Genomic DNA, 16,387 nt, shown 5'->3' on the forward strand with positions numbered 1-16,387 from the left:
CTCGATCCTTTGTTGTATTACTCCTAATAAATCATATATTTTTTTATTTAAAACATTTACCATTTTGTTTGGTTATAACATCGTATACGAAACATACAATAATATGAAAAAAATCCAAATTACTAGATCATCTTTGTAACTGTAATTTACTGAATCGTAATATAAAAGTAGTCCAATTGAAATTTTCTATTCACATTTTTTCTCTCAACTTTTTATTTATATTGACTCTAATGTTCTGCTTAACAATGTAATTCCACATACTGTATTACAAAAATTATTCCACAACAAAAAAATTTAACATACAACATTTTTTTTCTTTCATTTCATTTGACAAATATGTTAACTCGACAATATTTTAAGCATTTGAAAAACTTATAAATAATTTACATTTTATCATTTGACAAACTTATAAATACTATTTACTATTACATATACTACTATACTTCCTCCCCTCCACAATTACACTGATCTTCATCAATTTCAAAACCACACATTGTCAATAATTGCACAATACAAGTGACGCACAATATACACTGCAACACTCTACAACACGCTCTGCAACACCCGCACGAACACAAACAACACATTGTAGAATTAACAACACAATTATTTGCAACACAACAATTTGATTTTCGACGAACTGGCTGTTTATTTTTATTTACAAGACAATTCGATTTTCGAATTGAACTGGCTGTTTCTTTTTATTTAGAACACAATTTAATTTTCGAATGAAACTGGCTGGGTTTTTATTTATTTTTTTCGTATTCGATTTTCAAAATAGTGTCTATAGTTTCGTCTTTTTAATGTATTTGACTGACAATCTTATCAGCCAGAAAATATCTACACAGCCCGCAGTTTTATCATTATTGATTTAACGATTGCGTACGTTAGATACTACTCGTGTATCTAACTTGAGTGTAAATAAGAATATGTTCACTAAATAGGTTAGTTGCAATAATGATTTTGTCGATTAGATAGAGCTATTAGTATTCGGTAATGCAATACTGATTAAAGTCTAAATTAGTTAATCTTTATTTGGAATTTGGGACTATTATTATTATTATTATCACATATTTTGGTTACCAATGTATCTAAAAATACCACTAATAATGTATTTTTTAATCTGTGATAAGTATGGACGTGCAATGTTATCTTGTTTATTGGTGTCAATATAAAAATAAAAAAAAAATCTTTAATTGCTTTATCATTAAGTTTAGTATTTGTAAATTTTAAAACATATTCGATTTTTAGATTTAACAGTTCTGCTCACGTTTTTTACAGAACATTACAAATGAAATAATTCAAATAAAAAGTTAAAAATAAACGTTATTCTACAAAAAGGCGGTAAAACGAAACCAGCACTTACGATGGGAAGAATAGAACAACTTAAAACTAATAATCAATGTGCTGTTGTAATTTTGCAACCGTCTTCACTAAAACAACTTTAAAACTGTCAATGTGTTGTTGTAATTTTTGCGGCAGTCTGCGTTGTATTTTTTGTTTTACGTTTATCGCTTATGCTTTACACTTATGCGGTGTTGAACTTGACTGTCAGTGTAGTAAGTGTTGTAAGTGTGGTGTAGAAGATCCAGAATAAAGGCACTAAAACAATAAAATGTATCTAAAATTAAAAATAATGACTATGTGTCCTTGATAATATATTTGTGTCTAATTTTAATGTTTATTTTTAAAATGAGTATAAAATTATTTCATATTTCCAAAGCTATTATGATTCTTTAAAATATGTGAAGTAGTAGCAAAACTATGTGTTTTATTTTTATTGTTAGGTACATAAGTATATAAAATATAACAGAATTTCAAATCTCATAATTAAACAAAACTAAATTTATCCAACACTTGTATTTACAACATAACGGTATTACATAACAGTATCAAAACGGTATCGAATATCATTTCAATTACTGCAAAAGTATCGATATTTAAATAACGGTATCTTAATAATAATCATCATCATCCCTGCAGTCTTCACAACACTCGTCCATACCGCAGAGATGAAATAACCAGATACAAAGCGTAATACAGAAGATACATCTTAAACATCTACCACAGGAATTGCAGCAGCAGCAACACATAGTTTATTTCTTAGAAAACTTCTATCTCTATCTATTTATCTTATTTTCACATTTTTATCAACTATATTCAAGATATTTTCAATGGAATATTCGGAGCTCCACAGATATTTCCTAATTTATGAAAATATATCTATTATTTTATATGTATTCAAGGCAAGTATTTCATAAGTATTTACTGAAAGATCCACGTCAGTATGACGGAATTTAGAAGAATTAGGTACCAACATTACAGTATCTACCTAATTGAGCAAAGAGATCTTATTCTAATAAATTTAGTATTTCTCGTTAATTTTTTTTTATTGAAACTGAACGTTCAATGCCTAGACGTTAGGTAGTGCCAGTTTTCGTTTTACGTTGCATTGTGCATTTCTACCGCGCACCTATTTTGCTACAAGAAAAAGCTACATAAGAATTTTCATTTTTAGAATTATTTTCCTTACAAAATCATCCAAATCGGTGATGTGGTTTAGCCATGAAAGCATAACAGACAGACATACAGCCTTCCACATTTAGGTATAATAATATAATATGGATTCAGGTATAAAATGAAACAAATTTTTCAAAATCACACAGTATATTTCCTCTATTTTGACGAATCTCCCATATTACTAATCTTGAAGCCAGTATCTCGAAACAGCTGATCGACGTCATCTTTGTCAATCATTAATGAAGCGATCCGACGATCGTTATTAGCCTGCAATTAAAATATAATCAAATTACAATTGGATCGATAAAACCCAATTTTAAATAGATGAGTAGATTTCTCACCTCTGATGATCGTTCAATAGGTTTTTCCATTGGTTTACTCAAAAGGGCATTTGCTCCTGGTCTGTAATCATTATGTAATCCATACTAATATTATAAATGCGAAAGTAACTCTGTCTGTCTGTCTGTTACTCAATCACGCCTAAACTACTGAACCAATTTTCATGAAATTTGGTATGGATATATTTTGATACCCGAGAAAGGACATAGGCTTATCCCGGGAAAATGACGCAATCCCGGAAATCCCACGAGAACGGGAACTATGCGGGTTTTTCTTTGTCTGCGCGGGCGAAGACGCGGGCGGAAACTAGTTATTTATTAAACATAACCCCTATTGAGCACTGATTGAAAGGCCACCACTAAATACCAAAAGTTGTTAGATGCAACATTGATAATTAATGTAGATATTTACCTGAGTGGCCTGTGTCGCGTTTGCTTCCACTTATGTCTGGCTACTTGTATCTAAAAAACAAATAGGTATTTAAAATAAGTTGTATGTTTACCTACTAACTAATCGTACTATTGCTATTAATCCATACTAATATTATAAATGCGAAAGTAACTCTGTCTGTCTGTCTGTTACTCAATCACGCCTAAACTACTGAACCAATTTGCATGAAATTTGGTATAGAGATATTTTGATACCCGAGAAAGGACATAGGATAGGTTTTATCCTGGAAATCCCACGGGAAAGGGAACTATGCGGGTTTTTCTTTGACTGCGCGGGCGATGCCGCGGGTGGAAAGCTAGTACAAAATAATAGACAACTTCAACCTAAGTATACATTTAATATCTTCAATAGAAAATCTTTACCCTTTGCGTATAATCGACATCAGCATAAGTCTCAGAAACATGAGTTTCTTCATGTTCTTGCACATGATATTTTTCGAAACGAGGCAATTTATCCGCTACTTTGTTCTGTTCCAATTCATATCTATAAGATTTGATTCATTTAATAAATTATGTCAAAAAACTGTACTACTTTTTTGCCAAAATACAGGAATGCCTAAAATATTATTTTTTCATATTTAATTCACGGCAGGATTTTTATTTTTTATTAATCAGAACTGACATTTATTATAAATTATAACATGATATACTACCGCACTTCACCAAAATACGGTTTCCTGGATGTCATAATTCGCATTTTCTTCCTTGTAGTATATTGCTGACCGTCCAGTTCCATTGACAATCTATCTATTACCCTTATGGTCGTTTTGGTTTCAGCTGTAACAAACCACATAGCTTAAATTAATTATATATTAAATTATAATATATAATTAATAATAAATAAATTAAATATATATAATTAATAATAATAAATTAATGTATATGCATATTCAGCTCAATTTTTTTGTAAATCTCACTACGAGTAACTAATACTATTTCTACTACTACTGCTTCTAATACTACATCTTCTACTACTCCAACTACTACTAATTTTGACCACAAATTATTGTACCTTGATATCTTTTGGATGTCATTTGTTTTTTCGGTTCCGCGTTTCCAGTATCCTGCCTATGGTCCTCTTGTTCATCATCATCATCATCATAATCATCATATTTCTCATCACTGTCCGGAGGCTTGTGTCGAACCTAATTTAAAAGCTACATATTAAAATGTTCTCTATTATTATGGCTGATAATACATCTAAGTACATGGTTTATTCCATCGCGACTAGAACAATGAATTCGCTCTTTGTATGTTGAATAGTATTTATTTTGGACTCGTAAGTTGTCCGTCTGTTGAATACCTATAAAATAAGATAATCTTATATGATATAATATAGACGATTATATTATACGTAAAAAGGTGTAGAAATCTGTGTAATTTAACCGAACGTGACTTTATACAAGAAAATAGTAACTTCAGGGATTCAAAACTTAGACGAACTAAAAGACCATACTTTTTCAACTTCTCTATTCATATACTTATAATAAGTATTTATGACTACTGCATTTTACGAATATTACTACATCACAATCCCGTACCCATATCACAAATAAAACCAAAACTCACAGGCGCACATAGCAGCGGATAAGTCGACCGAACCTTCCTAGCAGTATGCATCGGGCACACCGCCAGTGGTCCAGGGTTCAACGTCCTCTCTCCCAGCATGTTAGTATGAGAGAAGTCACAGACAAGCAGTAGCCGAGTGTGGGTGGTGCCGTGGCGGACAGCGCCGCAGCCCACCGCGCGGAGCGTCCATACAGCTAGCTGGCTGAAGTGGCCCCATACGTTGCCTCTAGTGATATTTTTAGGAAAAAAGGGAAAGACATTTTATAGCTTTTCGTCTTGGTAAGTAGGAAAAAAAATGTGGTGATACTATAATTAAAAGGTGAATATATTATGATAGATGGAGCTTTTTTGGAAAAGAACAAAAGGATAGCATTAGTGCTTCTAGTCCAATATAGAATCTGACAAAATATTATGGTGGTTGGTTTGTTTTTGTAGAGGTTTGAATATCGATAAACGTACATTTTCATGGTTATCAAATATCATCAATATCAGCCGTCATTGTTATACCTTTCGTTTGTAAAAACAATGTCCTAACTTTTAAATGAGTGAAACTATAGGTATTGTATTACGTAGGTAGTTCTTTATTTTTTGTTAGATAGTGTATTTTCTGAATTATCGAATACGTAATCGAATAAATAGAAGTTATGTAGAGGCTTAGTTACTTACTAAAAAATTCTTTCCTACCCAAAAAAATCTTCACAGGATTCCACGTGATAAAATTATCCCTGATTAAAAAAAATCTACCTAGAAGCCAATCGAAACGGCCCAGTGATTTGCTTCGGCGACACGCGACGTCTCTCTCCCCACCACGCGTCAAACACACGCCTGATGACGCGTTGCGCGGTCAGTTCCTCCGACACGCTTGAACCACGCCAACGCACTTCACCAACGCTCTGCCCCGCGTGTGGGTAGCGGACTGGAGTAATGTTGATAGTAAATATTGTTAATTTTTCTTGATTGTGAAGGAGAAATAATGGTTTGCGAATAAAGTTATCTATTAACATTTTTTTTTTCATTTTAAGTTAGTCTCCCTAAGAACAGTTGCTTTTATTTCAACTTAATAAAGAGTTTATAAAAAAATCATACGTATTTGCGTTCCAAACTAGGAGAAGTAGGTACCTACATAATAGCCTTGTATAGAAACGAAGTTCACAAAAAAGCAAATATTAAACAGATGATTTTGCTTTCTGAAAGATTAGGAAGAAAATATCCTAGGTTTTGATTAGTCTTTTTACTGGCGACAGTAATTCATACCAGTAGCTCTGCAGTCATCGTGCACAAATTGGCACTGGTCAGCTAACCGTTGCGCCAAGTGAGCAAGCTCTCGGTCCCATTCCTGTTGCATAAAATATCCAGTATTTAGAGTCACTTTCATTACAGTTAACTAACTACTACATATTTAGGTACCGGTCAAATGTGGCTACTTGACCACATTTTTTTACTTTTTCTTAGCCAACTTATTTATGTTAAACTTTTATTAACATTTTATGATTTGTTCATGTCATGAATGATTTCATCATTCACTTTTACTAGGTATTTCTTTAAAATATATTGAATCTGACATTATTTACAAATAAACGTAATACAGGTCAAGTTGACACTGATGTGGTATCTTGACCTTGCACATCAGTTTTCATAGGTAGATGCTTAACATTCTTGTTTTAGGCTAAGTTGCTATTATTTTTTAAGTCTTCGACTTTTTAAATATTGCAGCCCGAAGCTTTACAATAAACTGTTAGGCTCTGGCTACCAGGTCAAGTTGCCACGGGGTTTGTAATGATTTCATACAAAGCATTACATGTCGGATAGGGTTGTCACAAACAAGACACAAATTTTAATGAACTATTTATTTATTAAACTAAATTTAATACATATTATGTATATGTATATTACTTAATACTTAAAGGTATTTAAATAGGTAAGGATTAAGGATTAATAGGTAAGGAAACATTTATTTTTCATTAGAAATATGCTAAATCGTTGTCATCAAAGTGAGTTTAAGTATCTGGATTGTCCGAAATTTGCAGCAAATTTATTGATTTTACTATGCAAAACTCGAAACAGATAAAGAAAGGAAAAAATGCAGTCACGTTATTTTTTAGTGTCAACCCTAGGCGTCGGTCAAGTTGCCACGCAGCGGTCAATGGCAACTTGACCTAACCTGAGGCATCAATGCCCAAGCAAATATTTCGACAGATGAGCCTTAAATTGGATAGTTCCCACTGTAAAATCAATCTCTAACGTTTATTACACAACATATCAAAACTGTACTCACCTGAGATGTGCAGTTTAAGCTCTACAAACATAATAATACCGACACCGGCAAAAGATCCTTAGTCACAGTCACACTTCGATACGTTATATTGCGAGAACCAACAGCGCTACCGCTTTAAAATTAAAATATGTTGCCAATTAATATTTTAAAAACCTACCAACATCGATACGTTAGGTCAATTTGCTTCCAATTCTACAAAATTTGATATTTTGTTGTTAAACGGAAGGTGTGGTCAAGTTGCCAAGTAAAGGTCAAGTAGCCACATTTGACGGTACACTAAGATTCGAATGTTGTGAATGTATGAATGACAAAATAAAGAATTTTTTATTCTTGCTCATTTTATTAGTTACATACAAAAAAAACTACGTCTTATATGATATTTCGGCGTGTGTCTGCAGAAGTTCGACTATTCGAATAGGTACGTTTACACCGTAGGTATATATTAATTCGGTATCTACTTGATGTTTGGTAATATTATAAATCGTAAAGCATTAGTAATAATAAATATATCTCACCACCCACATCATAACCTGTGGTTTAGGTAAGATCGCTCCGCCCCTCACCCGCTCGCTGCCCGCCGCGATCCGTTGTCTACGCCTTAACAACACGTAGACTATGAGGAGAAACGCGTGATAAACTATGTATAGCTATACGAAGTTATAACCTAGTGAAGCATTTGTTGGAGATTTTTCATTAACTATTAATGGTACTGAAAGTTTTAAAACATGCAAGTAAAGCAGCAGGCTAAGTAGGTATAGGTAGTTGATATATAAAAATAAAACCCGTTTCGCGTTGTCACGGCATCATGTGTGAACGGCTGAACCGATTTCGATAATTCTTTTTTTATTATATTCCTTGAAGTACGAGGATGGTTCTTATGTAGAGAAAACATAAATATGTAGATACCACGGTCGAAGCCGGGGTGGACCCCTAGTAGTTGATATTTCTATAACATAATTTCAAGACAGCCTTATCAAATGAAGAATGAAAATAATCTACTAAGACGATTAACAATTTTCGAGATATCGTATAATTTCAAAGAAATTGATACGATGTTTGTCAACGATTCCTACAAACTTGAAAACTGATAACATATCTACCCTTGTATTTGTTATCAATACTTTAGGTACCTATGTAGGTATATTATATACCTAAAATAATAACGCCGTGTGTCTGTCTCGTTACGATAATAAAATTTCTAACAAACACATGTTTAAATAGAGACAGACGAGATCTGAGTTAAACACCGTAAGTCTTTATATCTATATTTCTACCGTTAAAATATATAAGATAATTTGTATTATACCTGTTAATGTAATGCGTTATAAAATGTCTCAAATCACTGGTGAACTTGATTTTTGTGTAGTTGCTACAGGCGGGGCTTGCTCCAGGCTGTAATTAGCAAGAATTTACCAATTTATGATTCTAAATCAGCCACCCATGATCTTGCTAGCAGCTAGAGCAATCGAATTTATTCTACTCTTTCGGTTTTGTCTTATTTCTCATTTATAAAGCATTTCAATGCTATAAATCAAGCTCCCAGTTATACTTACAACAGGGAACTGACAGGCAACATGTCGACCTTTCCCCTGGCACAGTCGACGATACCGTAGAGAGCAGTATGGCTGATCATCTAATAGAACTGCTGCAGCTAATGTCAAGAACAGGTATGGGATTGCTCTGGTCGCCATTTTGATATTACTGTAATTGTGCAAAGCTGAGAATTTTTTCTCGAATAAGTAACTACCTATTGTAGACATGATAATAAACTTATTTTTGCTCATAATTGCTGTTTCATTTCACATGACCTGCCCAGGGTAAATTCATTAGGACATTCTTGCTTTAGTGGTTGGACATACGGTTAGAGCCATTAATATTTCAATTAAAGTCAAATTGTAAAGTTACCATTTAATATAAACATATAAATATTTTAAAAACTATATTGCGAATAGAACGTTCGTTTGCGACATTACTACCATAATGATGTATTTAGATAAATATTTAGTACCTATATCTAAAGCTAATGTGATACTGATAGATTTTAAATAATAATGTTGTGTTATTTTAAAAATATGTTATACATCAAGATAGGTAATGAGAACGTTATATCCGGAACATGTTACCTAAATTGAAGCTGATGCTGCATCATCTATAAATTTAGCTTATAAAATATATAACAGACATACTTATTATAATATTATATAGGTACTGAAATTGTAATCATATGTTAAGTATTTATGAAACAGAAATAATACATTTATCTTACATTTTTTCACAGAATCAGACATATCTCCTCATAATATAAAATAAATAAAATCCTCCAAAATATACCCAAACAAATATTCCTTCAATTTGAAGGGTTTACACGTCAAAATAAAACAGATTGAAAATTACGCTTTATAAAAAAAAAGAAGAAAACTAATATATCTATTCTAAGAATGGCTCTATCGTTGCTTGAATCATTTTTGTTTACCGCAAAACTATCTCAAATTGTGAAATCCATACTAATATTATAAATGCGAAAGTAACTCTGTCTGTCTGTCTGTTACTCAATCACGCCTAAACTACTGAACCAATTTGCATGAAATTTGGTATGGAGATATTTTGATATCCGAGAAAGGACATAGGCTACCTTTTATTGCGAAATATGTACCACGGGCGAAGCCGGGGCGGACCTCTAGTAGATAATAAATAGGTATTTCCTGAAATTTGTTGTATTGATAAATCTATGTACATACTAGATAACACAAACTATGCTTACGTGATGCTTTCCTATACTACGGAACGTAACTCAATAGTGGATTGGAAATAGAACCCTTACACGACACTGAGCACATTAATACTTCTCACTCTGTAATCTATACTAATATTATAAAGCTTTTGTTTGTTTGCACGCGCTAATCTCAGGAACTACTGGTCCGATTTGAAAAATTATTTCGGTGATAGATAGCCCATTTATCGAGGAAGGCTATAGACCTGCATCACGCTAAGACCAACAGGAGCGGAGCCATGCAGGTGAAACCGCGGAGCGCAGCTAGTACTAAATATTAATGAAGAAATTCTAGCTTAGTACCAAGCGAAAGATAAAATGATGAAAAAACTATTCCAAAAAGAACTGTGCCTTTTCAGAGAAAATTTTGTTTGTAAGAGTTAAGCATATATGACATATTCTATGTTAGTAACCACATTGTTAGTTTAGGTATAAAGAAAACTACAATAAATGTTCGTTAAATTTTATTACGAAATACAATAATTTATATATCAGGATATTTACAACGCTCGTTACACGTTTACGCTTAACTAATAATATATAATTTCAACAAAATTACACATCTATTCGATATTTTTATCATACACGAGTGTGGGCACACATTAATTTTACAATATAATATTTTACAAATACTGTTTTATTGCAACCATAGCGTATTTACAGCTAAATGTATCTTATTAATCTTGGAAAACATGATGTAACATAGTTTAAAAATAATACTAAACAATTTTATTTCGAACATTGCGATAGGACCTACACGAACAAAGATAAAAAATATAAAACCCTACGACTTCTATATGGCATCTAATCATATAATAATACAAAAATAGTTATTTGTGAATACAAAAGTTCGTTTGGCAACTATTATATGAACTTGAATGGATATAAACCCACACTCTTTAAATAAGAACACTATCAACGGCCTTAAACGGGGCAGTTCGTTAAAGTTCGATAATCGAACTATTACATTTAACACGTGTTTTTATGAAAAAATAGCAACCGAGTGATACTTGTATATACTATACTATAGATAAGTGTGTTTGAAAAATATGAGAAAATAAAAAATAAATATTTAGTTTAGCTTAATACAAAAATACAATTGTGATGAGTGTTAACTAAAATCTACTTAAATTTGTTTATGTCACACAATACTCAAATATAGCGACATTTGATAAAATAATAATTACATTGGATTATTGGAGTTCATTTCTAATTATAATTACAAAACAGAAATATTTTAAAATACATTATTTTTAGATCCTTTACACAAGGCTATTAAAAATCGTTTATCATTCCATTAAAAAATCTACAACATAACCTTAAATCTAAAATAATAATAATAAAAAATAATAAATAACATAATTCCTACACATTCACAATAAATTGTGACATTCATCAGGATCGAATAAAAATTGTAAAAATTGCATGAAAATAATTTACTGGCTTGAGATAGTGACTAAGAAAAATATATGCATCTCTCTCTAACATTACTATCAGGCATATGTAGTTATATAGCACGCTCTTTCCTTAACAAGAATGTAAAATAAAATTTGGAAGCGATATTAAATCATTCATACTTATTAATGCATAATTATATTAAAAAAATAATGCTAAATCTAAATAAAAAAAATATATATATGGGTGATTATACAAAAATGGGGTAACTTTTGAGGATATTTTGTTTACTATATTTTTTATATCAGATTGTTACAAATTAGGGTGTATATGATAGCTAATCTAATGAATATATTGTTCCAAATCGGGCCAGCCAGTTTTTTAAGTAGATTGTGAGATATTTTAAATTTTCTGAAATTGGCCTCCAGGGGACTGACGAGGCTAACATGGTACTGATAAAAACACAATTTTGTAATATTCTTAAAGAAATTGAATGAAAATTACTACAAATCTCTCAGTTTTAATAATGGCACATGTCTTTTAAGTATTAAAATCACTTAGTTACGTTTAAAAATGATAATTAATAATATGTGATACTGGGAAAAAACAATGTCTCAAGTTTCAAAACAGCCTTCTGACATTTAACGCTACGTGAATATTCTTACTCTCTTACTTAACTTTTTCTACTTTGACTTAGTTTTACTTGATATTTCAAGTAATTCACAAACAAAAGAAACAAAAAAACGGCCAAGTGCGAGTTGGAGTCCTAAAAAACCTATTTTTTATTATGTTTGTAACTAAAAATTTACACTTTTAGCAATTTTTCCTTATCTGTGTTATAAAGACGTTGCTATTTACCAAGTAGAAGTAAACTATATAGCAGTTTATAGTAGACTGTATACACTGCAAGCATCCTGTGTGTTTTTTTATTCCCTTGCGAATATTTAATTTTGCGGAAATTTGCAGTATTAACGGATGTAGGTATCTTTTGATTGCGTTGCGTTATAAGTTTGATTTTTTTACAGCCCCAAGGGTTCTTAATCTTGAGTATCCAATATAAATTTCAGATTGATACCTCCACGCGTTCCAAAAAAAACGTCTTAACAGACAAACGTACAACAAAGTGATCCTATAAGGGTTCTGTTTTTTCCTTTTGAGGTTCGTAGCCCTAAAAATCTACCAATATTTATGTTAAAAGTACTAATTATAGTAAAATTAAAAACCAAAGTCTCGAATGAAAGTCTCATCTGAGTTTTCATAAGAGCCCCTTGACATTTTTATAATGTTATTAAGTATATTAATTAACTTTTATGTTATTTTGAGGTAATTTTACTTCACAGTAATATACGTATACGTATTTATCTGATAAATATAAAAAGCTATGCCCTGAAAGCATCAAAATCAATAATTAAAATAAAATAAGATCTTTTTTAATAAAATTATTAGTAGTTTGTTTCAATAGCTCTTTTCTTTGCTACTCTTTCTTAAATGTTTCTTCCCTAGTCAAATTCAGGTTCTTTTAGCGTGGCGCATGATGTTTTAAACTGAAATATAAAATAGAAATGCTTATACCAATAGCAATCAAGATAAAAGTTCTCAAAAACGACAGAATCATCAGTACTATGGGGTCGCGTCAGTCCTCTGGCACGATATCTGACAAAGGACTGATGCCAGCGGATTGATGAAAAGGGACTTAATATGAGGTTATAATCACAAATTATGTTTTTTTGCCTAATTTCTAATATCAACAAACTTTATTTTTACAAATCATAGTTAACCATTTATAAATGAAAATAAAAATCGGATTAACAATAAAATAACGACTCACCATAGGACTGAAATGTTGACTGGCGCAGCAAGATTTTAGAGGACAAACACAACCCTAGCGCTGGTACAGTTATGACGGCCGTCAAAATATGCGGTGCACAAGTAACTTCATTACCAACATTAATACTTAGACAGGGATTTGACCTCGACTTGGTGATATTTAGCGAGAATTTCGAATTTAAAAAACACACAACGGACTGACTAGTGAAAACGATGACAAAGTTTAATTTTATTTTTTAAATAAAATGGAAAACATTGCGTTATGAAATTTGTAGTATATAATACTATGTACATCAAAGATTGTAGTGTTTTTGTAAGTTTTCTTAAATCGATGATAATGTTTAAACGATAGTCACTTGATTGTTGGTTTTCGGAGTTGTGACATGCCAAAGTACTGACATTTGAGGTATTAATTTATTTTTTTTATTCATTTGTATTTTAAATAAAGAAGTGAAATTGAGTGACCAAATAAAGGACGCTTCATTGTTTTAAAATAGATTGTTATTTGAATAAAATATAATAAGACTTTGTTTAAATTGGCTGATGACATCGAGTTACCCCATTTTTGTATAATCACCCATATATATAATATATAATATATATAATATATATATATATATATATATATATATATATATATATATATATATATATATATATATATATATATATCTAAATCTAGATCTTGCATTCACATTATATTATACGTACATATTTTATTGATATTTTAAATATTGTAAAAGCAGCTAAAATAACAATTGCAATAAAAAATAATATATTAATAAACTCAATCAATATTTTTGACTTAAAAAATTAATACAAAAACCATTTTCATTCACTGGTGCGACAAATAAAATTTAATCGTTTAAATAATTCAGCCGAGATAACTTAAAAAAGTATCTACTACATTTTTTTATTTTTGTCCAACTCATAGAAAAGTTGACAACTCAAACAACTCAGACTCACTCATACTCAATCGAGAATCACTCATATACGTACACGGGATCGAAATACATACAAACATTAAGACGCGAAGGCACGACACTGACAACTTATAAGGGACAATAATATGAGGTAGACATGAGTGAGCTTACCTTTACGTATATACCATGAGTGAGTTTTGTATGGAATAACGTCTTTATTGTGCATTTTGTCGTATAGATTTAAGGAAGTCAGTTTTTTATTTATTTTATTCTCAGCTATATGATAAATAGCACTTTATTTAAGTGCACCATACATAAAATAAAATAACAATTTAATAATATTTTTACACAAAAACGCACGTCTGTAGCTGCCCTAATGTATGCCGTGCCTCCGTGTGTACCTAGCCTAATATTGTCAAAACTAAGGGATTGCTTTAGTGGCAGTATCTAATGGGAAGAGTAGACATGAGATCAAAGGAGATTGACTTGATATTATAGTGATGTATGAGTTTCTTTTTAGGGGAGCTACCATTTAATAAGTATTGTATAAAAAAGAAATGTAAAAAGTATTAAAATTATAAATTTTGAAGGTAGTTAGGAGTTTTTATTGCTAATTGCCCCCCACGATTTAAAATTATAGTGAAGTTTTATTATAAATATGCGTTCAACTTTATAACTATAAAACTATCAGATCTTCAGCTGTATAAATACTTTAAATCTCTCTCAATTTTATATTGGTTGGTTAGATAGAACTTACACATAGACTAGTTTAAAGAACGCGGCTTCACCTGCGTATACAAATATAATTAGCTCAACTAACACGAATACATATCGTAAAACTAAACGGAAGAAAAACTTATTTAAAATATTATTATAAGGATGCACCTGGAAATACTTGAGTATCTCTTTAAAAAATGGAAGAGTTTGCAAACTTTAAAAAATAACTTTTATAATAACTGTCGCGAAACGCGATCGAAGCGAGAAACTAATCCTTAAAGTCATAAAGTAGAACGCATTTTTGAAAAAATTATATTCATGCATAAAATTAATTTAATGGGGAATGATTAAGTGGTGAAATCTCATCGAAATTGGCCTAGCATGATTTTCATTTATGAAATGAGTGAGGTAATTGGCAGTTTGACATCTAGTGCATTGGGATAAATACTAAACTACGGTAATTTCTAAATTGTGTTTTCAATTTTGTTTAACAGTAATTTCTGTTCATCTGTCATATTTTAACATCTGAATCGCTAAACGTACACTACGGCCAACGTAACTTGGCGGGCCTGAACTTCGCGCAGAAGGCTGCGCACGAACGTTTTTTAGGAACGAAATGGTGGCATGAGGCGGCGTGCGCGGGGCGGAGATCTAGGCTAGGGATTGACTCTATGTAAACACAATCATCCCTTTATTCGATCAAATATCGCAATCGATTTTTATCGATTTGAAATTTATTGATTTTGTTTATATGAGATACTAAACGAAATAGATTTACAGAATTAATGAATGTTGTCGTTAGTAAAAGAGATTCCTCCTTTAAGAACAAAAAAAAAAACTAATAACATTTTATTTTCATGGTTATAACTTACAGGACTGCATGATTTAGTTAAATATCAATTATTTATAAATGATCACTACAATAACGACTGATTGAGAATATTTGAAACCTCTTATAAAATTAAATATAAATAAATTTTATTATTCAATTTCAATCGATTTGAAAAAAAATCGATTAATCAACATCCTCAGACACGCATAGTGCACATCCCTTTTTGTTTACGTCGTATAACTTCGTGCATATTCGGCAATTCTCGGTACGCAATTATGTGTCTCAGTCACACGTTAACATTGGTGTCGTGTTCGTGTCGCTATCTCTGTCTTGAGTACCGGCGGTTACAAAAGTTTTCGTTGATCGTTTTTATTTGTTAAATCTTATTATTATATTGTTAGGAGTTTAGTTTTAAATTTGGTCGTATTATTCGCGAACAAAGATGCCACCAAAGCATAATAATATTGTTTTAAATCGCCAGGCGAGAAAAATAATATTTGATTTAACGCAGTATTTAAAAAAAGAAAAATATATATATCGAAAGGTGAGTGAATCCTGAATTCATTAGGTTATTTTTATAGCTTTATGTCTCATAGCGGTTTGATATTTATTTTATTTGTACTTGGTCTCTGTATAAGGAAATTTTATTCGAATTTCAGTAAAAAGAAAAAATGAATGTCTATAACACTATTTTTTATACGAGTGTACATGCGCAAAAGCTCGCAGAGGCTATGTTCAGGCCCGCCAAGTTACGTTGGTCGTATTGTAAAT

At 31.2% G+C, this 16,387-nt stretch overlaps 1 protein-coding gene across 1 annotated transcript; it reads right to left on the reverse strand.

The window, feature by feature from the left end:
* Window positions 1–2,671: 2,671 nt before the first annotated feature.
* LOC149478098 (venom allergen 5-like) lies at window positions 2,672–8,843 on the reverse strand. The gene is made up of 12 exons (XM_089709714.1): window positions 8,706–8,843; window positions 8,459–8,544; window positions 7,668–7,749; window positions 6,132–6,213; window positions 5,622–5,793; window positions 4,878–5,103; window positions 4,321–4,453; window positions 3,962–4,085; window positions 3,672–3,792; window positions 3,271–3,320; window positions 2,862–2,922; window positions 2,672–2,787 (listed from the first exon to the last, which is right to left on the reverse strand). Exons 1-12 carry the CDS (start codon window positions 8,841–8,843, stop codon window positions 2,677–2,679), a joined length of 1,386 nt encoding a protein of 461 aa, XP_089565840.1. The 3' UTR covers window positions 2,672–2,676.
* Between the last annotated feature and the right edge of the window lie 7,544 nt (window positions 8,844–16,387).

This window comes from Colias philodice, chromosome 23 (genome assembly GCF_061535455.1).
Source record: "Colias philodice isolate Cphi_HAF_F1 chromosome 23, ilColPhil1 Martin Lab GWU primary, whole genome shotgun sequence".
Taxonomy (NCBI): Eukaryota; Metazoa; Arthropoda; class Insecta; order Lepidoptera; family Pieridae; genus Colias; species Colias philodice.